Genomic DNA, 24,778 nt, shown 5'->3' on the forward strand with positions numbered 1-24,778 from the left:
TGATCTGGGCGTGATGTTGTATCGGTGAACCATCCGTTTTCTTAAACCCTCGGTTTTTCCACACCGCTCCAAACAAATGGCACACATTATGTGCATATGCAGAGTCGGTATATATCGTCACTCGCTTCCCTTCTGCCAACAAACATGCTTCAGTTAGCCCCACCAGCTCAGCAAGTTGTGCAGATGCAGGCTGTGGTATCTTTTCAGCCTTCTCAACTGCAAATCCAGTTCCTTGGGCTTTTACTATCGCATAGCCAGCACTCAATTTATCGCCCACACGATAACAAGACCCATCAGTCCAATACTCCAGGTCCACCACCTGCAATGGGAGAGCTTGTAAATCTGATCGAAGTCTAGAGTAATTCTCTGCTTCTTGAACACAATCGTGTGGCTCACCGTCTTCTGGAGTTGGCAAATTCTCAGCTGGATTTACCGTAGCACACCTTGCTAGAGTAACATCTTCCTGCTCTAAGAGCCTATGATAGTCTCTGAGCCTAGACATAGTCAAGTTGTTCTTACCATAATTCAAAAGATTCCTGAGACTATGATGTGTAAGAATTGTTACTGGATAACCCATTGTTACAGATGATGCTTTATTGTACATTAGAGAAACTCCCACCATAGCTCTGTAACACAGTGGTAACCCTAGCTCCACTTCTGAATAAGCCGTGGAGTAGTACGAAATAGGTTGAGGACTCGTCCCCGTACCCGTTGGTTGACAAAGAACTGCACATGCATGTTTACCCCCAGTAGAAGTAGATACATATAGCACAAAATTCTTAGAGTAGTCTGGAATTGCTAGCGCCGGAGCCTCTTGCAACTTCTTTTTTGTCGTTTCAAATGCCAAAAGGCCATCGTGTGTCCAGGACAGATTACAGTGTAGCTTAGCATTCCCAGTATCTTTAATCATAGCTCTCAAAGGCCCTGTCAAGCTAACATAATCCTCAACCCATGCTGAAGAATATCCTGCAATACCAAGAAATGTCATCATCTCTCGAACTGTTCTGGGTTTTGGAGCCTTGCGAATAGCCTCCACATGACTATCAGAGATGCTTCTGTGTCCCTGCGTTATTGTTTGACCCAAATAAGTTACCTTCTCCTTACAATACTGCAGTTTCTTCAGAGAGGCCTTGTGACCCTTCTCTGCCGGTATTTGTAGCAATTTAGTTGAGTCCTTATGACATGTCTCCTCATCTGGTGAACAAATGATGATGTCGTCCACATATTGAATTACATTGCTTGTTAATACCTGCTCTATCCCCTCCAAATCGTCTTTCACTATTTTATTGAAAATGTGAGGACTATGTTTGAACCCTTGTGGCAGTCTCTCATACTCATAAGATTGTCCATTGTACGTGAACCCGAATAAGCTTTGGCTTTCCCTACTAAGTGGAACACTGAAAAACGCACCACATAAATCTAACACTGTGAAATGTGTCGCATTTGGCGGAAGTTGGGCTAACAAAGTATGTGGATCCGGCACTTCTGCTTGAAAATCAACCACCACTTCATTGACCGCTCTTAAATCATGTGTCAGGCGATATAAATTATCTGGCTTCTTTATTGGCAACAAAGGCGTGTTGCTCTGCGGGTCCTGTGTTATTCTTAAAATACCCGCCTTCAAAAGTCCTTCAATCTGTGGTTCAATTCCTCGGATTGCCTCTTCACTCAGTGGATACTGGTTCTTCCAAGGTGGTTTGACTCCTGGTCGGAGTTCAACTCTTACTGGTTGAGCTGACTTCACAAGTCCAATATCAGTACTATGCCGAGCCCACAAACATTCTGGAACTTGTTGTAGCATCTCTTCTCTCATTGAGTATGAGTCCATCTTAGTACTGCAGATTGACTCATGTGTCATTCGCACAGTATGTGGCTGTCCTTGTCCTTGAGCAGAGATCATGATCTTAATGAACCTCTGATCCTCGCTCTTCCAGATGGCAAGATTCTCTGTTACTGGTGTAAAAACAGCTTCTTCTGCCTCCGCCATCATTTCTCCCACTTGCTTCTGCGTATGTTCTTCACACACCCACAAGGTCACATGTGGCACACTCTTCTCAATATCAAACTCTTTGTCCAAATACTCATTTCTGTGTATCTTCATAGCTGCTCCTTGTGGTCCCAAAATTATACAGCCCGAATTTAGTTGAACTTGTTTTGGTTGTCGACTCAACCATTCTTCTGCGTATGTTTGAGCATCTTTTTTGAAATACTTGAGCGTGCAGTGAAATGGATACTCTGGAAGCTTCGCGTCGGGCATATTTACGATGATAAACTTTTCCCACAACTTAACTGGCTCAAGAAAATCTTCATTAAGATTTCCGATCCAACATACTGTAGAAGCTTCAGTCTCTGTTGTCATCAATAATTGGTGAACACTCTCGTTTGGCATTTCAACCTGACAGCCGTCTGGTTTACACTTTATTGTACACCCCAATTTACACATAGCATCTCTTCCCAAAAGTGCAATAGGTGTATGTTCTGATACCAATATGGGTAACGTAATCTTCTTCTTTTTATAGCTGAGCTCGATTGGTTTAGTGAGAGGAACTAGCTGTTTCACTCCCTCGAACCCGATTGTCCGAATCAATTGATCAGACATGGGGAGATGTATAGCATCTTCAGGCCGAATACAGGTAAAAGCAGCTCCGCTGTCCGCCATCACTTCCACTGGACGATTATTTACTTTTACCTCTATTGTTGGATCTCTCTCCGGCCCTGATACTACAAGCTGACACCCCCCTCTCGAGTCTTCAGGGCACCCCTAGTAACCAGGTTCCGGGCCTCTGTAAGGGTTCACCGGTCCTCTGGGTGTCCCTACTTGGCCCCTGAATCCTCCTCTGGAGTTTCCTCTGAAATTTCCTCTTGACCTGTTGCACTCGCGAGCAAAATGGCCTTGTTGTCCACAAGTATAACATTCGTTTGATTGCTGTTGAAAGCTTGGATTAAACCTTCCTCCTCTTCCGAAGTTTCTTTGATCTCTTCCTCTCCAGGGCTGGAGAACGATTCTCATGGAACGATTGGAGCTGAACCTGGTTTGGCTGAGGCTGTGGTACTAGTTGATCTAGTGGAGCCTGATTCTGCATAACCAGAGCCTGCTTCTTCTCCATCTTCCTGTTATCCGTCAGTTGTATTTGATTAAGTTTCCTGAGGGTCTCTTGGTCCTGGTCTTTCTGATCATGTTCCTTTTTCCTATACAGCTCCACTTGGTGGGCTATATGATCTGTATAGACACCCTTTGTCATGCTTCCAAGACCAACCACCTCTGCCAACTTGCTTCTCACTGGCAGGGGCAACCCCTTCTGTATTCTGGCTCGCAAAATTGACCGCTCCATTTGATTCAAATCCGGGTCATTTCCTGTGACATTTCTCCACACTTGATGAACTCTCGACACATAGGCCCTCGGGTTTTCTTCTTGTCCCAGTGGTTCAATAAAAATATTGTCAGGATGTACATTTGTCGGAAATGTGTCTTTCAGCGCCCTGCACACTTGACCTCTATTTGCAGCAAACAGCTCTGAATCATTCACAGCAGTTCCCACATATCGATTAAGTCCAGCTTTCTGTAGAATCTCTCCCATAGCGTGAATTCCAACGAGGTTGGCCAAGAGTCTCTTGATATCTCCCATGGCTGGTTGCTCTCCCACCAGGATCTCTTCCAACTTCGAAATCCAAGGATGTGCTCCATCTTGAAGAGTAGGTAACTTTTCAAGTATGTTTGACATATCTGTACTCTGCCAAGGCTTATACTCCAAATTCCGTCCTCGGATGACCACTGGAGTCATCTTGCTGGGATTCGACTGTTTTCTAGAGCGCACTCTACCTGTCGTGGCAGATTGGTTGAAGTTTGCATTCTCTAACTCTTCCTTCCGAAACCGCAATTCCTCCAGCTGGTACTCTAGTTCTCTTAGTTCTTCTGGACTATCAGTTTTTTGTCGTTCACGGCGGCATCGGTCTATGCTTATTTCGACCTTTCTTAAAGTCTTCCGGGCTTCCTCTTCATGGCTCTCTTCATCCTCACTGTCATCAGAGCTAACATTTCCTTTCTTTTCCGCTCTGGCCAGCATCCGCCTGACTTCAGGGTCATATCCTCCCCTGCTCCCGTCCTGGTCGCTTTGGTCACTCTCGTATCCATGGCCCCGCCCTTGCTTCCCTTCTTCAACCTTTGATTTCTTCTTACTTTTGGATCTTGGATGCATCGTTATAGTTGTCTCCGCTCGTCCTGTTTCTATTATTATGTCCTCCTCGTTTCTGATACGGTAGTCACCCTCCTGACTGATCACTGGGATCTGAGGATAGATTTTCTTGGACTTCGTCCCTACCTCATAAGGTGGCGGTCCCTTCACTGGGTTCATATGTGAGAACAATGAATTGGTGTCTTTCATCAGTTTTTCTGTTTGTTCTGTATTTTGTTTTATTTCTTCTGCATCTTTATCCCTCTTATCGTTTGCAGCTTTGATCAGTTTCTGTCCCTCATTTTCAAACAACTGGAGAATGCCAAGCTCCACTTGCCTCTTCTCCTTGCGTTTTCTCCCCTTTTTTCCCTTCTTTTGCTCTGCCTTGTATGTGGATACAAGTACCAGCATTATTTTAATTACATCTGGGTTAAGAGTCCCCTCCACTGGCCATGGTTGGTCAATTTCAGGCCAGCGTTTATGCCATTTTTCCGATATTTTGCAATGTTTGCGATGCCTCTAATTAAAGGATTATTCTTCTGTACCACTTCAACAGGAGTGATTACTTTTGGATTTTTAGTGTTCTTTTTCCCCATTATAATGACTTCCTCTTATGTTCCGTTATTGTGCTTTAAGAATTAATTGCTACAATTAAAACTACTCAAGGCTATTTAGATTACTTCCCCCCTTCAATTAACCAATTAGCAATTAATCAATTATCCAAGTAACAAATTAACAAATTAACAATCAATCAATCAACAAATTAACCAATTATCCAATATTCAGCTCAAATCATCAGACAGTCACCATATTGATGTACACCACAGCACAGATCAGAACAAACCACGCACAATAACAAAAATGGACATCTGCAATTGTCAGCCGAGGTTAGACCAAACAATCATATGCCATTAATTAATTAAATGCATTAACTGGTCAATCAGTTGCCAAGTTTTCTATTTATTTATTTATTTATTTCTCCTATCTGCCTAGAGCATGTATTCTTTCATGTGTATAGGAGCAGGTCAGTATCCTCTTAGGCTTATAAATGAAAGCAGGTTTATATGTGTACCATCAATGTTACCTACGACTGAGAACACATACAAATATGGAAAATGCAGGTCCACTGCCTTGCCTCCCCTTCTCAATTCTCATTCACCGTAAATGACATAACAGACAAGAAACAGGCAATGATTTAGTCTCTTATGAACCCCTTAGGTCCCTTTAACAGCATACATAAATATTATTCCTAACTTGAACCCCTTACCTAAACATTGTAGCATTTAGTGAACTCCAACTGAACCCAGCATACATAAATATTATTCCTAAATTGAACCCCTTACCTAAACATTGTAGCATTTAGTGAACTCCAACTGAACCCAACAGTTCAAATGGCAAAGAAATTCTCTGTATCTCCCAAGAGAGTTTTATCATCACCGAACGCCTTTCCACTCCCACATTCCGACCTCTATCTGGAGGGAATTTTGAGACGAGTGATGGGGGGGGTGTCAAACTCTACCCTTCTTAAACGAAGTTCATTGTGCATTTAACAGCTCATTTGTTATTTTACGTCCCTTTTAAGAAGAGCTCATATTTTATTTACTGACTCGTTCAATTCATTAGTCTTCTCAAACGAAGCTCATTGTTTTATAAAATACATCGTTCAATTCATTACGTCTTCTCAAACGAAGCTCGTTTTATAAAATACATCATTCAATTCATTACGTCTTCTCAAACGAAGCTCATTGTTTTATAAAATACATCATTCAATTCATTACGTCTTCTCAAACGAAGCTCATTGTTTTATAAAATACATTGGGCCACATATCTGTCCTTTCAAATTATTAAATGTCCCGTTCTCAAATCACCTGACTACTGGAGCGCCACAGCCATTGCAGACCCGGATCCTCAACCAAGAGCCTCGACCTAAACAGAAGAAAGAAAATCAACACATACAGCCAGGATGACAACTGACATCGCCACAACCTCGGCCCCAGGCCTGACCACATTCGGAGTGAGTATGACCGAAGCAGTCCAGAACTCCTCAGCCGCAAAACCAGTATCAGTAATTAGATCAACCGAGCTGGACTTTTGGGTCCTTGAAATCATTTGGTTCTTCTACTGCTGCATGGGCGACTGGTCCATATCCCAGCCACTAAGGATACTGACCCTGGTTGCGGGGTGTCTGAAGACGGCGATCGAAAACATCTATCGAGGGTCAATGTGGATCACCCTTTCCTGGTTTGCGACTTACCTCTTGGGGAGAGTCAACATCGACACCACCCGCTTCGGTCTAGTGAAGGGAGGAATGGTGGTCATCTGGTTGGGATTCGACGTCGCTGCCATTTTCTACAAACCGTTGAAACTGGTGTCAGCAATCATCGAGGCAGTAATGGCAGTTGCTGCGCTGGCATATCTCGTGGTCATGACCATGGCTTTGCAACAAAGAGGAAGAGGGCGTTGGCTCCACAAGATCTTCACCATTACTCTTTGGGGCCTAGGTTGGGGAGCGACTGTCGCCATCTACTGGGCGGGTTCCGAATCATCGATCGCTATTGCAGCATGGCTCATGCTGTATGAGGCCCTTTTTCCTCGGAAGAACGGACCCGAGAGCCCAGGACAAACACCTCCGATGGCATTAAGATCACCATGGCTGAGTCACCTGGCTATGAGGCGCTCCATGACGCAGTCCAATGCAAATGGGGGATCTTAAGAAAGAAAATAAGACCACCCCCTGCTAAGCTCGCTTTGCCTAAACGCTTAAAATAGCAATATTAATGAAGTCTTTGTGTTCAATTTATTACAGGAAGGTGCCGGCTGCATCTGCTGTGGAATCCTCACGGAGCAGACAATGCACCTATGGGAGGTAACCCCAGCGTTATGGTGCACCCAGTGCTACCTGGGGCATTTCCCAATAGGAGCAGCCAGCGGCATCTTCTGAATGTAGTCGACTGTATGGAAATAGAAATGAAGGCAAAAGTAATATGGAGTTCTGCTGGAGGAGCTGTACCCCAGATCCAATTCTACAACAATGGTATGTACTGTCCAGTATATACAAAATTATGGGAATTGCCTGATGGCGCCCGGGTATCTACCACCCATCTTGTAGATGGCCGGTTCTTCTTCATTGGCCCACGCTTGCCGCCGGTGCTCTATCAATCACCATCTCCACCTCCCGAGGTCGTCAACGACGCTGCAAGCGAGACAGATGTGGAATACCGTGACGTGGGTGTACAGACGGAGACCGCAGGAATAATACCAAACCTGATGGGCATGTGGGGATACGATGAGGAATGGGGGGAGCTGGTAGAAGTCATCCCTGAAGGGCTAGCGGGATATCGTGAGTCTGAAGAAGAGACCTTTTGCAGCCCTGTCCCTACCCTGGGTTCCCTCTCTCCAAACACCATACTGGACCAAAACGTGTTGGCCCTGGCGCGGGACATGGACGAGCAGCTGAAGGAGGCAGATGATGAGGGATGATCCACTCCTGGGATTGCAGCCACCGGGGTTGGACGGGCTGGTGGTGGTCGACAGCTGGGAGCGGGGATCAAGCCCATCCTCACCAGATGACGACGTGCTTATCATCACTGCCCCGGGCGACGACGACTCCCTGCAGGGCGACGACTAGCACTGCGAGGCAGCCTGAGACCTCAAGAAGGGGGTGTCAAAAAAGAGAGTTGAGATCCCAGGAAAGCTGCCTTAAATGAAGGAATACAGTTCGATATGAAAGTAGGCTAAAGGGACACAAAGCATATAACTAGTAAAGGATGAAATCTAATAATCATTTTAAAGCAAGTATGTATAACATAAGAATAATGAAGTGATTTAACAAATGTAAAACTGTTAATAATAATGTATGTGTAACTGAGTAAAGTGAAGTCTGTGTGTGGGTGGAAAGAGCTGATGTAAGCAGGGTGGGGACCTTAAAGGATGAGATCATAACAAATGTTGGGGTGATGTCCGAACATATCCACGGGTGTAACCTGAAACACACTCGAACATTGAGGAAGTGAGAGCATCCACAGAGGGAAGTTAGGGTGTCCAGCACACACACACACACACAGAAAGTTAGGGTGTTGTTCGCAGCACACACACATAATCAATGATGTCATGTAAATCACATGCCGAGGGAGGGAGTGTTGGGGAGGAGGGGGGAGAGAGAGCTCAAAGTGTTATAAAAAGAGAGACTTGCAAAGAGCAAGATGGGATTCAACGCGGGAGCCACCCAAGTGCTCCACGGAGGAAGAACACTGGACCTCGACAGCCGCATCGGAGGACTTCGTCTCTGTTCACGGAAAGAAGACAGCCGTTCCGGGACAAAGATTGAAAGACGGAGATTTTCCTCTCCCCCCTGTTTGACTTTAACAACCGGACAACAGATGGACGCAGCCGCCCTAAAGACTTTGTACTGAGCCTGAGGGATCGCTGAACGGACTTCGTTGGCCGCGCAGGAGGAGCCGAAGGTCAGGCCTGGCCTTCGCTCCTAAAAACCCCAAAAGGACTTTTTGCCACATCGAGAATCCAGCTCCACCGAGCCGCCTCGGCATCGAAAATTAATGAGTATAACCTAAAAAGAAATTCTAACCTGATCGAATCAAGTATAGTATTATTTCATGTGAGCTGTAGCTGTGCCCCTGCTAATATATCCTGCAATAAATATCTAATCTGCATTTAAAGTAAATTTCTCAAGAGAATTCATTTGCTGAAGTAGTAGAAGTTCCTTGTGGCAGTAAAAGGTTAAATCTATTGTATGATTAACAACAAGAGTTCTCAATGGTTATCCTAGTGACCGGTCCACTTAACAGTCCCTTACGGTTTTAGTTGTAATCCTAGCCGTTAAAACCTAACCTGGCAATTTACCAAGAGCCCGGATCCAGAAGAGGAAAGCTGCCATAACTGACGCGACTAGGTAGAAGCGCCCGGCCAGGGTGGCCCCTCGGCCGAGTGCACGTTACCAGTGGAAGCAGGGTAGACGTCAGGAGTAACGGTAGTTAGCAGAGCCAGGTGAGTTTCCTCGACAGAACACCAGCTCGCCAATCTTTTAATAGAGAGCTGAGTCAGTAGGTAGCCCCGTATCGGGCCAGAGAACCCCCGGATTTAACAAGGACTTTGTCTCTAAATAGTGAACTGCTCTTGTTTTTACATCTGCAGTAGCTTTACCTGCCATACATATTAGTTATGTCATTATTTAATGTGCTTGTTTATATATTATTATTATTTGTTTTTATGAATATGGATTTATGTGATAGGAACTATTGTTACGTCCTATGTTGTGCTGGGACACATTTAGTCGTGGCACAGCAACAAGAAGACACGTGAAGAAGAAGAAGTCTATCTACTCTTTAACTTTAAGTGTTTAAGTGTTTAAGTTTAGTTTCACTTAATGTGTCTACAGAGTTGTTTTTATGAAATGGTTAATATTGTTCCTCTGATGTGAATAATATGTGAATGATGCTCTTCAGTGTGAGGATGAATACGTGTGTTAGAGCCTCAGTGCTGCTGGATTGATTTCACTATATTCATTGTCTGTTAATGACGCAGCATCTCGTCATGTATTCATGTATCTGCACTCTGCAGTTAGAGTACTTGTACGTGTTGAGCTTCATTTCTGCATGAAACAGATAATAGTGTAGCTGTGGTGTCATAACGAGGTTGTGAGGAGGTCCAGCTGTAGGACAGCACTGAAGGCCCAGGTTTGAAGCACACGGCCCACCACCATTGAGTCTCTTTCCATAAGTGTTCATGTCTGAATGAAGCTGTGAGGTTCATGGAACAGTCTCCTCTGTCTGAAGGACATCATGTCATCACTTTAACAAACACATGAAGACAGCAACACTCCATGTTTCTGCTGCTTAAATGGAGCAGAACCTCTGATGCATTTGATCTCTAACAGGTCTACCACATGAAACCTTCCTGCTGGCTTCATCTCCAGCTCTGGAGGTGAGTTCATGTCCTCTTTTAAAGCCAATCACAGTGCTGGAGTGTTGATGTTGTCAGTGAGGAGGAGCTTCATGTTCTCAGCTTTGTTCCAGTGTGGAAGATGCTGTGGGTTAAACGTTAACACGTAGCATATAACACGTATCATATAAAGTCCTATAAACATGACACAGCTGACCTTTGAGCTGAGTGCTGCAGGTTCACACTGCTTTAGTAAAGTGTTGGAGTGAGACAGCAGCCTGAAGATACTGAGGACTGATGAAGAAGAAGAGGATTTAATCCTGATGGAGCTCATCGTCCCACTCACATCAACACAAAACTCTTCCTCCACACAGACCTGGTCCAGACAGCAGAGAGCTGCAGAGTGTTGAAGTCCAGGAGAAGAAAGTGAGTAAGTGGAACTTGAATCGATGACAAACGAGCTGCTCTTTGTTGCTTCATGTGTTGACCTCCTGTCTTTGATAATGAGTCCACAGCACAGAGCTGATGTGACAACAGATACTTGAAACTACAGCTGGCTGTCTTTAAAGTCTACCTGCAGAAACAGATCCCATTTTCTGCTGAGACACAAATCAAATGAGACTGAAGACTACTGATGAACCCGTCTGTGTCTTCATCAGGTGGCTGCAGCTGATCAGCAACATGAAAAGGTATCACACTCAACACTTCTCATCACATTTGATCCTGTTTCACCTTCAACAGATTCATTCTTACTAACGTGATGTTGACTGTTTCTCTGCTCTTTCACTTGAACATTGACTCATAATAAAGCTATAAATCTATAAAACACATCCAGTCCTTAGATTGAGTTCTGATGCTGGACTAAAGTCTGGACTTTGATACTTCAGGTGTTTTATGAAGCTCATATTTCATGTTTATTGAGGCCTCTGTTGGTCAAAGTGCTCTCATAGATCAAAGGTCCATTTATACTGTTAATTAATAACTTCATAAACTCAATGACAATGTGTTATTATGATGAACTTATCAGTCTATGAAGTCAGAACCAATGTATGCAGAGAAGTCTAGGGACTAGTTCTAGAGGTCTAGGGACTAGTTGTAGAGGTCTAGGGACTAGTTGTAGAAGTCTAGGGACTAGTTGTAGAGGTCTAGGGACTAGTTGGCAAGGTCTAGGGACTAGTTGTAGAGGTCTAGAGACTAGTTGCAGAGGTCTAGGGACTAGTTGCTGAGGTCTAGGGACTAGTTGTAGAGGTCTAGGGACTAGTTGTAGAGGTCTAGGGACTAGTTGCAGAGGTCTAGGGACTAGTTGTAGAGGTCTAGGGACTAGTTGCTGAGGTCTAGGGACTGTAAAACGTTGACTGTCTGAAGCAGCAGACTGAAGATTTTCAATAAAGTTGTTGATTCAAATGCTGACTGGAGCTCTTCAGACAAACTGTGAGATGATCTCAGGTCCAACAGGACACATGTCCTGCTGTATCCATGTCAACGAGTGAAGTCCTCGTGTTCACCCTGTGGACCCAGCAGTGTGACGGTGTTATTAACAGTGAGCACTTGAACACATCACAGAGTGACAGGAGGAGGGCTCAGTGTTCAGGTGCAGAGGGTGGAGCTTCATGTTTCTCCCTCAGCTGCTGAGCTCCCCCTGGTGCTCAGTGAGGTCTACACTCAGTCAGCAGACTTCATGTTCAGCTGCATTCATTCACACTCATTACTTTGTTCACCTTGTTTTACAGATGAACACCTTCAATAATTAACTCACACTTCAGACATTGTTCAAGAAACATTCATTCATTCATCTCTTCCAATGTTCTGAGTTCATCTTTCTACAATCGGCTTCTTCTCTTCTTTCAATCACTGTAAACTGAATATTTTTGGGTTATGAACTGTTTCAAGACGACATCTTGAGCTCTGAGGAATCATCAGGGATCATGTTTGTTCTTCTTATACTTGTACATTAAAGTGTTAATCTACAATAATACAACAGTGTGTTGTAGATGCATATCTGTGTCTGGCATCAGCTTCTTGGTGCAGTGTGAACCTTGTTGATTAAACGTCATCAGTTCAAATCCCAGCTGTGCTAGAAGATGCTACGTGTCCCATAATCACAGCTTCTTTATTCATAATCTTCACATTCACTCACTCACACACATTCTTATGAGACAATATATTTCTAATGAGACATTGCTGTATTCACCCTTTTCTTGGTGAGAGCTGCTAGTTCTTCCAACAGCTGCTGAGACTGAAGACTAAAAACTGAATGACCTTCCCTGCTGGTCTTCCAGTGGAACTGGTCTTCTACTGCTGATATTAAAGTACTCTGTAAAGAACAGTGGACAGCTGATGATACTGCTGTTTGTCCTGCTTTCTGAAAAGTAACGAGAAGTAGTAAAACCAGAACTACATCAGTGATCAGTCACTTCCTGGATGAAACAGGAAGTGGTTTATTACCTAATATGTGTCCAGACTACAACCAGGACAGTGTGTTTGAGTTCAGACAACCAATGAGGGACAGAGTTCATTACAGTCCACAGTGATTTACAATCAGAGCAGTCAAAGTGAACCAGAACTTCAGGTACATGTCATGAGAACATGAAGGTACATCCTTCTCTAATAAACCAGTGAAAGTGTGCTAGAGAGCTACGTTTAACATGTTAAAGACATGAGATGTACGTCAGCTGTGTGAAGGTGTCGTGTGACAGATGGCTCTCAGATGGTGTGGAAGATGTTCAGTGACTCTGATTTCCTGACTTCAGTACTTCATTCCACCACTGTGGGACCAGAACAGAGTGATGATGGAGATGAGAGACCACAGGGTCCTCTGAGGGACAGGGCGGCCAAACGTCCAGAGGTAGAGGAGGAGTAGGGTTTGACCATGGCTCCTAAGGAGGAAGGACCAGTTCCCTTCACTTCCCCGTAGACCAGCACCAGAGTCTGGAGCTGATGTGAGCTGAGGCTGGGAGCCGGTTTAAAGCAGCCGTGTAGGAGAATATGGATGTTAGTTTATCAGACAGGAGTGGACCAAACCACATACATGATGATGTGACAGGTCAACAGTCTTCAGTCTGAAGACGTCTGACTAACAACACACTGGTTCAAAGAAAGCTGCACGAAATACAACAAGTATCCTATGTTGAACAAACATAAGCAAGACGTGTTTCAAAGACATACTTTGGTTTTATTGGACGGTATAAAATTGTATTGTTGAGTAAATGTCAGTGTTTCTATCAGTTCACAGCAGCAGAGAGAAAAGTCTCCTGAGCCCAGCTGTGTGTCCATGAAGAGTGATCGCTCTAAAGGTCATCTGATTGACTTCAAAGCTGGACACCGTTATTGTGACACAGTGTAAGTAATTAAAACCTTCTGAAACAATGAGCTAGCTGTTCTGATCCTCAGTTATGATACAGAATTGTTCGTGCATCAAGTACAGTGTTGTTTTCATTATAATCAATCACGACAAAACACGATATCTTTAACTAGCTGGTCTGGGGACGATGTGCAGAATATTGGGGACTACCAGCGGTGATATGTGGAGTAGTTTCAGGGGTTCTGGGTCAACATTCAGAGGTCTGTGTCCGGGCTTCAGAGGTCTGGGAACAAGTTGTAAATGTCTGCTGATTAGTGACAGATGTTTGGGCCGAGCTACAGAGGTCTGAGCACTAAATACAGACATTCAGTGACTAGCAGCAGAGGTCTGTGGCAGAAAGCACTTTGATGAAGTCAGTAGTCGGTATTAAAGAGTTGCCTGTTGGAAGCTCGTCCTTATATATCCGAGCCTTTGTTGGTGACGAGGTTTGTTGAGACTCTTGCTGTGTTGAACTGAGATACAGTCAAAATATTCCTAATGAGTTTCTTACATGGCTCATGAAAATGAATATTCCACTAATATCCTCATTTACATGCAGCCGTGCATTCGATTGACGTAAAGCTCGTCATCATCACTGAGGCCAGTGAATCACATGTCGGCTGTGTTTGACGGCTCGATGCCCACACACGTCGTTTATCACATCAACATATGGAAAAGTGGAACTGTTGAGTTCATGGACCTCTTAAACTGTGGGAAAACCGCACATGATCCAGCCTCTTCCAAAAAGTCAGCCGGTTTCAATTATAATCAAAAGCATTTAATACTACAGAAGCTAAAACAATTGCAAAGTGAAGTACCCTATTTACAGTATCTATAGATATATATTTACAGCATCGACACAGACATACCCCCCGCGATGAAACGTGGGGAAAGAGGAAGAACCTTCCTCAGCATCTCCTTTTATAGCTCCCACCCAATGTCCCTCTTAGTTTCTATTGGCTAAATCCAGCTGACTCCTCCTTCTCGCAGGACCCTGGCTCGGGTGTCGCGTCCTTCGGCGTCCCCTGTAATTGCCTGTCTGAAAATCCCTGTCTGTCCCTTCGCCATTCTTCACAGTTGAATACATTCAATGGCTGTCTTTTATGGCTTATCACTTCTATGGTAAACATACTATGTAAAGATAAGGATTTGCAACTTTTGGCAAAAACTTCACAAGTTTTACCAGCATAGATGGTACATCCCAAGTACTTGCTAACATTTTATTATCCACCTCTAAAGGTGCTACAAATTCTACTAAGAAACACTTCTAACTATAATTCCTAAAAGACACTTCTAATTATAAATTATAAAACACTTGTAATTATAAATCTTAAAGCACCCTTCTAAACCTAAATTTCCTACAGAACGCAGGAGACTCTTGTGCCTTTTGGCTTCTTTTCATCAGAATCTGTTCTTCAAAGTGTTCCACTGGAGGCAGACTTGTTGGACCGTGTGAACTCAGCCCTCTCTTATTCCTTCAGACACCTTCATGAAAAGGTCCACGTTGAGATATTTGTTCATATCTAAAAGCCTGCTGATGTCAAAGTCCTTCATAATGCTTAAAGTAGGCGTGTTTCTCCTTCTGAACAGAAATGAGAGCTTTTCTTTGGGGCATGCATCTGTACTCCAGCTTTGCATACTGTTGGCTAGTTGCTTTGTGTTCAACGCACAGAGCTGGTCATGAACAGGAAAGAGACCATGTGTTGCAAAGTGACGTAAAAACCATACTGATGACCATATTCATAATAGGCTGTCTACATGTCCAAAGAATGCTCATAAAACCCTGAATAATATCAACATATCCCACAAGTCTTCACTGGAACATGTTCCATACGGAATAAGGACTTATTATTAAGAATATCCAAACGGATAAAGATGTTTACTTAAGCTACATACAATTTTAAATATTGTCACATTCTGAATAATAGTGGAATATGAGAGTGCATGTAAACAGTCATTGTGTCTCATTGTGATGCTATTTGGTTGAATAAGCAAACAAGTCACCATAAATTATTCAGGGTCCAATAAAACCAGTTAAAGCAGAGAAATGAAGATTGTATGTTGAGTAAATGTCAGTGTTTCTATCAGTTCACAGCAGCAGAGAGAAAAGGCTCCTGAACCCAGCTGTGTGTCCATGAAGAGTGATCGCTCTAAAGGTGCTCTGATTAACTTCAAAGATGGACGCCGTTCTTATGACCCAGAGTAAGTTCTTAAAACAGATGAAACAGATGACTAACTGTTACACAGATACAAATTTGGTCAGCTATCATCTATAGTCTTTGATCTGTCGTTATGATCTAACTTCTCATTATGATTATGAAATGACGCAATATCTTTAACTACTTGTTCTAGGTTTTACATCAGACAGGAAGTAGTATTCTGGATATAATCCTAACTCTAGTTGCAGAGGTCTGGAGACTAGAAAGACTCGGAGGAGGAAGTCTCCCCAATGGTGCTGTGGACAAAACCAAACACAGACCCTTTGTTTCAGTGATGTGACAGATCAACAGTATTAAGTCTTGGTACATCTGACTAACAACACAATGGTAGAATATAAACTACACCAGATATGAAAAAGTATCACATCACATGTGATACTAGTTGTATCTAGAGGTGGGAGGTATAGAAGGTATATAAAGTAAAGACCTACGATATCATTTTTGACTTTACCGTGCTGCCAATAAAATAACTTTTACTGTCCAATAAAAGCAGAGATAAGAATCTGTTTAGCATCTGGTTTTCATTGTGATCAATCATGACAGAACACAACATCTTTAACTAATTGTTGTATTTGTGTTAATGGTACAAACACAATGTGAGCTGATTGTTCATGATTCCTCCACAGAGAGGACCAGGAGAGCTCAGAGGTTCCCAGAGGTCAGTCTGCCCAGCAGCATCAAACACACCTGGACTCCATATTTATGGTCTGTACATGTACAACTACTTTTACATCTATTGTGTTCACAATCATCTCCATGCTGCACTTTGTAGACCAGTGGATTGTCTGTCTGTCCAACATGGATCTGATGTTTGGTTCCATGGTTTTAGTTTGTGTCATTCATAGAATATTCTGTTCCAGCTGCTGGAGGAGAACATCGTCACTTTTGTGAAGAACGAGCTGAAGAAGATCCAGAAGGTTGTAAGTTCAGATTACCCAGAATGCTTAGAGAGTCAGAGGGAGGATGAGGAGGTGCTGGACGGTGAGGATGAAGAGCAGAGGAGGAGCAGCAGAGAGGCATTTGAGAAGATCACAATGAACTTCCTGAGGAGAATGAAGCAGGAGGAGCTGGCTGACTGTCTGCAGAGCAGTAAGAGGATTTCTCTAAAGATTTAACATGCTGGATAAATGGAACGTTTACTAAAGTCTCAAGAGATGGACCAACATATATTCATAGACTCATTCTTTGAGGAAATGACATGTTGAAATCTATTCTTTGACTCATTGATCTTATTTGTTGTGTGTTCATTCAGGACTTCCTGCTGCAGTTTGTCAGCGTGAACTCAAATTTAACCTGAAGAAGAAGTTCCAGTGTGTGTTTGAGGGGATCGCTAAAGCAGGAAACCCAACCCTTCTGAATCAGATGTACACAGAGCTCTACATCACAGAGGGAGGGACTGTAGAGGTCACATGAGGTCGGACAGATTGAAACAGTATCCAGGAAACCACACAGACCAGAAACAACCATCAGACAAGAAGACCTCTTTAAAGCCTCACCTGGAAGAGAGGAACCAATCAGAACAGTGATGACAAAGGGAGTGGCTGGCATTGGGAAAACAGTCTTAACACAGAAGTTCACTCTGGACTGGGCTGAAGACAAAGACCACCAGGACATACAGTTCACATTTCCATTCACTTTCAGAGAGCTGAATGTGCTGAAAGAGAAACAGTTCAGCTTGGTGGAACTTGTTCATCACTTCTTCAGTGAAACCAAAGAAGCAGGAATCTGCAGGTTTGAAGAGTTCCTGGTTCTGTTCATCTTTGATGGTCTGGATGAGTGTCGACTTCCTCTGGACTTCCACAACAATGAGGTCCTGACTGATGTTACAGAGTCCACCTCAGTGGATGTGCTGCTGACAAACCTCTTCAGGGGGAAACTGCTTCCCTCTGCTCGCCTCTGGATAACCACACGACCTGCAGCAGCCAATCAGATCCCTCCTGAGTGTGTTGGCATGGTGACAGAGGTCAGAGGGTTCACTGACCCACAGAAGGAGGAGTACTTCAGGAAGAGATTCAGAGATAAGAAGCAGGCTAGCAGGATCCTCTCCCACATCAAGACCTCACGAAGCCTCCACATCATGTGCCACATCCCAGTCTTCTGCTGGATCACTGCTGGAGTTCTGGAGGATGTGATGAAGACCAGAGAGGGAGGAGAGCTGCCCAAGACGCTGACTGAGATGTACATCCACTTCTTGGTGGTTCAGTCCAAACTGAAGAAGGTCAAGTATGATGGAGGAGCTGAGACAGATCCACACTGGAGTCCAGAGAGCAGGGAGATGACTGAGTCTCTGGGAAAACTGGCTTTTGATCAGCTGCAGAAAGGCAACCTGATCTTCTATGAATCCGACCTGACAGAGTGTGGCATCGATATCAGAGCAGCCTCAGTGTACTCAGGAGTGTTCACACAGATCTTTAGAGAGGAGAGAGGACTGTACCAGGACAAGGTCTTCTGCTTCATCCATCTGAGTGTTCAGGAGTTTCTGGCTGCTCTTCATGTCCATCTGACCTTCATCAACTCTGGAGTCAATCTGCTGTCAGAAGAACAAACAACCTCCCGGTTGTTTAAAGTCTTTAGAGACAAACCTAAACCAAAACGTCTCTACCAGAGTGCTGTGGACAAGGCCTTACAGAGTCCAAATGGACACCTGGACTTGTTCCTCCGCTTCCTCCTGGGTCTTTCACTGCAGACCAATCAGACTCTCCTACGAGGTCTGCTGACACAGACAGGAAGTAGCTCACAGACCAATCAGGAAACAGTCCAGTACATCAAGATGAAGATCAGTGAGAATGTGTCTCCAGAGAAAAGCATCAATCTGTTCCACTGTCTGAATGAACTGAATGATCGTTCTCTAGTGGAGGAGATCCAATGGTCCCTGAGTTCAGGACGTCTCTCCACAGATAAACTGTCTCCTGCTCAGTGGTCAGCTCTGGTCTTCATCTTACTGTCATCAGAAAAAGATCTGGACGTGTTTGACCTGAAGAAATACTCTGCTTCAGAGGAGGCTCTTCTGAAGCTGCTGCCAGTGGTCAAAGCCTCCAACAAAGCTCTGTAAGTACAGAGACAGTTAGATTCATAGATCATAACTTAAATATGCTGTTATCTTTTCTACTTATTGCTTATATTTCCTTCATCATTGTCTCTTCAGACTGAGTGACTGTAACCTCTCAGAGAGAAGCTGTGAAGCTCTGTCCTCAGTTCTCAGCTCCCAGTCCTCTAGTCTGAGAGAGCTGGACCTGAGTAACAACAACCTGCAGGATGCAGGAGTGACGCTGCTGTCTGCTGGACTGGAGAGTCCACACTGGAAACTGGAAACTCTCAGGTCAGCTGAAGTTATTTTGTCTTCAATGATTTAAATGTGTCTCTAAACTATCTGATCCATGCAGCGTAAACAGCCTCTCTCTTTCTGAATCTTTGAATTTGTTCATCAGGATTTCAGATTTATTGAACATCTTTTTCACCAGGAAATTACCCTGAATTATGGAACCAGAGGAACTAATCTCAGAGACTAAACTAGGGTCCAAAAGTCATTTTTGTGTTTCCATCACATCATAAGAACCTTGTAGAACAGACACATTTTATCCACAGTGGATTCATAAACAATGACAGCGTTTGAAACAGTTTAAATTCACAAAATAAATCACAGGGTCATCCTGTTGTTCCTCTTATTTATGCTTTGTGATGTTATGTTTGATATAATTAATGAATGAAAAGGAGAAAAGCAGAGGTGGAAAAGGGACTAAAAACTTGAATGTCTGTCTCTACAGTGATGATCTGCTGAGAGGTTGATGGTTGTTTATTTCTGCTTTAGAACGTAACCGACATGAAATCAGAATATGAAGTTTAATTTATCTTTTTCACTCACTTTGTTCTCTCTCTCACTCACTCGTCCACCCCGCTTGTTCACAACCACTTTTTCTGTCTTTTTTTAAAAAAAGTTAGGAAGACGACAGAAAACCCTAACTTCGTATTTCACAATAATAAATATCAATAAATATACAGCCATCATCCTGATGTTGATACTACAGTACTTCCTACAGTAGAGAACACTGAACTGCAATTTTTATCTTGTTTAGAGTAGAACAGCAAGAATTTTATCCACTTGAACAAATGGTCTTTGTTCTTTCTGATTGTACTTTAGTCCAGACTCATTATCAAAGAGGATTTCATTTGAACACAAATGTTATTTTTCTTCTTGTTGATTGTTGTCTCTTCAGACTGAGTGACTGTAACCTCTCAGAGAGAAGCTGTGAAGCTCTGTCCTCAGTTCTCAGCTCCCAGTCCTCTAGTCTGAGAGAGCTGGACCTGAGTAACAACGACCTGAAGGATTCAGGAGTGAAGCTGCTGTCTGCTGGGTTGAAGAGTCCACACTGTGAACTGGAAACTCTCAGGTCAGTATTCATCAATATGTTCCACTGATGACCACCTTATTAATCCTGATTAATATTTATGGATAAACTCTTAACCTGTATACGATTGTGTCTGTGCTTGCATGGTTTTTAACCAATTAAATAATATATTATTATCTATTAAATAAATATGTAATTTAAACATTTTAATATTCTTTTTTTCTCACTCTGCTGTTATAATTTGAAATATCAGAGGAATCAGAGTTAGCAGTAATGTTGTCAGATTGTTGATAGACATTAGTGGATGTTTGGTCGTGACTACAAAACAATCACTAACAATGTCAATGTAACTCCACAGTAGTCGACTATCTCAGTACTGCAGCAACCTTCCAGCCCTCACAGTTCCCTCACATTATGTGACATGTGTGTTGTTTTGTGTGTTTGCAGCCTGTCAGGCTGTCTGATCACAGAGGAAGGCTGTGCTTCTCTGGTCTCAGCTCTGAGCTCCAACCCCTCCCACCTGAGAGAGCTGGACCTGAGCTACAATCATCCAGGAGACTCAGGAGTGAAGCTGATGTCTGCTGGACTGGAGGATCCACACTGGAGACTGGACACTCTCAGGTATGAAGAGGCCTGCTGCAGCCACAGACAATCAGTCTGATGGAGGAGGTAGAGCTGGAAACTGTTTCTCTGTCACACTGTCAGCCTGGTTAATATGACCCTGACACACCAAGCTCACCTCAAACTACCAGAGACTCATCAGACTGTTTGTGTCCCACATCAGACCATCAATACAGACAGAAGTAGTCAGGGAACAGTAACCAGGATGAGCCCAAACAGGGAGGGAAGGTGATGACACTGTTGTTTTTCTGGAGCGTTGTCTTGTTTCAACATTAGAAAATAGGACAGTGGTGTATCCTGACACGCTGACGGGCATCATGGTGGGTTGACATGAGTCAACGTCGTCACGCTGCAGGTTTGTGGGCTCATATCAAACAATAGTTGGATATTTTGATGCTCGTCATCTGTCACTAGTGTGTGTTGCACTTTAGTTCAGACATTATTGTGAGAAGACAAACAGACAAAGAAACAATCTGTTTAAAGCGTCTTGATAAATCATCACAATAGGAATGTTTTTCTGTTTTAAAGGAGTTCAGCTTTACCTGGTTTTAGTTTGTTCCCTGGCTGATAAGAGTCGACTTGTTGAAACTACAGGTGACAGTCGGCCACAGACGCTCAGTGAAGAACCAACAGCTGATTGTGGACATGGTGTGTCAGAGCCCAAAGAGGTTTATTGAGGACTGGACCAAAGTTCTAGGGGGACACAGGCAGTGCTCTGTGGCTGCAGACGGACTTGAACTGTAATATTTTACAACTATATATTTAAAAACTGTAGAGCTTTTTAGCCTCTTTTAGCTCCTAGTTTTGGTTCTGCAGCACATTTCCTGTTTGGTTCAGTCTCAGTGTTTCCAGCAGCAGCTGTTTTCATCCAACAAGCTGTGATGAGGATTAGGAAAGTGTTCCTGACCCAAGAGGTGTAGGATCAGCTGCTGCACAAACCCAATGACATCCCGGCTTTCTGCCTTTTCTGGAGCTTTAACGATACCGATGTTGGAGCGTCTGCTGTAATTCTCCATTGCGTCCGCCTTCTGTTTCAGCTCTTGTCTTTGTCAATGTGACTGATGCAGGTTTTTAAGTCCTCGATGTCGTCTTGGTTACAGCTGACTCTTTGTTGTACTGCAGTGGTTTGGTGTTTACCTCTTATATTATAATATATATAATAGATAATAATGAATATCAGCGCCGTATTCATGCTTCAGTAGAAGCATCAAGCCGTGATATTCAGTCTGGTTTACTGGCTGATTGCGTCCATGAGCGACTGAAGGGAGACTTGACTTTGGTCGCCATACTTTGTGTTTAGATGTCAGAGATTTCACAGGTAATCAGCTACTTGTTCACTAGTTTAAAGGTCGTACATCCGTTGGTTTGAACTTTTAGAGGTTCTGTTAACAAAGTGACTCCGCCCATTCAGTGCGACCACAACCCGGAACCGACACAACTACTTTATAAGCTGATAATATGTCACATGTTGTGTTCACAGCTTGTTTTCACTGAACCACAAGTGGACAAAGAAATCAATTGATGCAGGTTTAAACATGTGATTCACTGACTGACTGGTAGAGGAAACTGAGTGTGAAATGGATGATGATGGTCAATATAATACTGATAATAATACATCATGAATAAGTGAACATAATGAGCTGTCGTCATGGGCCAATCAGAAGAAGCTCCAGTGAAGTCAAAGAATATGAGCTGATGAATAATAAGTGCTCCATGTGAACATGAATAACAAAGCTCTGTGTATGAGAGCGATGTAATGTCCATGTCTCCATGCTGCTCTGACCCCCCTCCTCCTTTCAGGGTGGAGCCTGCTGGAGTCCGATGGTTCAGACCAGGTCTGAGGAAGTGTAAGTGTGCTTTGAGTTTGATTCATGGAAACAAAGCATCTTCAAACTGTGACATCACTCATTCACATCTCTGATGTCATCATCAAACAGATGATAGATTAATAACTGCAGCTGTATTGTGTCTTGTTCTCTCCATCAGATTCCTGTGAACTCAGACTCGACACAAACACAGTGAACAGAAAACTGAAACTGTCTGATAACAACAGGAAGGTGACACGTGTGGAGGAGGTTCAGTCATATCCTGATCATCCAGACAGGTTTGACTACTGGGATCAGCTGCTGTGTAGAACTGGTCTGACTGGTCGCTGTTACTGGGAGGTCGAGTGGAGAGGAAGAGTTTATATATCAGTGAGTTACAGAGGAATCAGAAGGAGAGGAAAGAGTGAAGACTGTTTGTTTGGAGGGAATGATCATTCCTGGAGTCTGTTGTGCTCTGATGGTCGTTACTCTGTCCGTCACAATAAGACAGAAACATCCATCACCTCCTCCTCCTCCTCCCGTAGAGTAGCAGTGTATGTGGACTGTCCTGCTGGCTCTCTGTCCTTCTACAGAGTCTCCTCTGACGCACTGATCCACCTCCACACCTTCAACACCACATTCACTGAACCTCTTTATCCTGGCTTTGGGTTATTGTCCTGGTTTGGTTCCTCAGTGTCTCTGTGTTCTCTGGAGGAGGGAGAGTCTCCTCCTGCTAGAGGAACCTTCTCTCTGCTGACCAGACAGTTCAATGTGTACAGGATCACACACAGCTGATGTGAGTTAGGAGAATGTGGGTAGCAGTTTATCTTAAGGGTGGTTTTTGTAGTGTTCTCTCTCCAGCATGGCTAGAGGTTGATGAAACAATACTCTGAACAGAGTGATGTCACTTCAACAAGCTTCCTCTCATTCTTGAAGGTAGTACATCTTATGTGTCCAAACAGAACATCATGTATTCCTTGTCCCCCGCCACCCAAGTGCTCCACGGAGGAAACACTGGACCTCGACAGCCGCATCGGAGGACTTCGTCTCTGTTCACGGAAAGAAGACAGCCGTTCCGGGACAAAGATTGAAAGACGGAGATTTTCCTCTCACCCCTGTTTGACTTTAACAACCGGACAACAGATGGACGCAGCCGCCCTAAAGACTTTTTACTGAGCCTGAGGGATCGCTGAACGGACTTCGTTGGCCGCGCAGGAGGAGCCGAAGGTCAGGCCTGGCCTTCGCTCCTAAAAACCCCAAAAGGACTTTTTACCACATCGAGAATCCAGCTCCACCGAGCCGTCTCGGCATCGAAAATTAATGAGTGTAACCTAAAAAGATATTGTAACCTGATCGAATCAAGTATAGTATTATTTTTGTGAGCTGTAGCTGTGCCCCTGCTAATATATCCTGCAATAAATATCTAATCTGCATTTAAAGTAAATTTCTCAAGAGAATTCATTTGCTGAAGTAGTAAAAGTTCCTTGTGGCAGTAAAAGGTTAAATCCATTGTATGTATAACAACAAGAGATCTTAATGGTTATCCTAGTGACCGGTCCACTTAACAGTCCCTTACGGTTTTAGTAGTAATCCTAGCCGTTAAAACCTAACCTGGCAATTTACCAAGAGCCCGGATCCAGAAGAGGAAAGCTGCCATAACTGACGCGACTAGGTAGAAGCGCCCGGCCAGGGTGGCCCCTCGGCCGAGTGCACGTTACCAGTGGAAGCAGGGTAGACGTCAGGAGTAACGGTAGTTAGCAGAGCCAGGCGAGTTTCCTCGACAGAACACCAGCTCGCCTATCTTTTAATAGAGAGCTGAGTCAGTAGGTAGCCCCGTATCGGGCCAGAGAACCCCCGGATCTAACACGTGGCGCCCGAACAGGGACTTGACGGAAAAAGAGTACGTTGAGTCCAAGAAGAAGAACCCTGGCGGCCGAGAGAGGCTGCCGTTCGTGTACGAAGGACCCGAGGAGGAGGTGAGACTTGGGTAGAAAGTAACGCTGCCCAAGCCTCAAGTGAAGTTCGACTGCGAGACATCCGACGCATCGAAGCTGTGCGTGGTATTCTCAAGCCAGCACAGGAGAAGCTGCAGGCATCGGAGGAGCATCGACCAGACTCATCCGACACTGCAGAGGGGCCAGAGCCGGATCCCATCCCTACTCAACGGCCGACGAGAGGCTTTGGGAGGAAGGTGACTCGAGACAACAAAGACAAAGACAAAGGCCAAGATGGCAGATCAGCAGAAAAGACCAGATGACCAAGGACCCAGCCAGGCACCGGACGGGACTCAGCGGGACGAGCCAGTGACATCGCTGGCGGACCAGACGGAGGGATCGGCACCGGGCGGCAGCGAGGACCAGGACAGCGCGGCTGGAGG

General features: G+C 44.1%; 1 protein-coding gene across 1 annotated transcript; it reads left to right on the forward strand.

Moving 5' to 3' along the window:
• The first annotated feature begins 12,656 nt into the window (after positions 1–12,656).
• LOC142957664 (uncharacterized) lies at positions 12,657–24,596 on the forward strand. The gene is given in 15 exon segments (XM_076099616.1): positions 12,657–12,662; positions 12,778–12,926; positions 13,296–13,409; positions 15,499–15,596; positions 16,258–16,334; positions 16,490–16,718; positions 16,882–17,035; positions 17,037–18,677; positions 18,775–18,948; positions 19,844–20,017; positions 20,423–20,596; positions 22,397–22,443; positions 22,583–23,174; positions 24,284–24,377; positions 24,477–24,596. Coding segments are annotated over 15 exon segments (3,843 nt in total).
• The last annotated feature ends 182 nt before the right edge of the window (positions 24,597–24,778 follow it).

This window comes from Anarhichas minor, unplaced genomic scaffold, assembly GCF_050575085.1.
Source record: "Anarhichas minor isolate MPS153535 unplaced genomic scaffold, ASM5057508v1 ptg000025l, whole genome shotgun sequence".
In the NCBI taxonomy this organism is placed as follows: domain Eukaryota; kingdom Metazoa; phylum Chordata; class Actinopteri; order Perciformes; family Anarhichadidae; genus Anarhichas; species Anarhichas minor.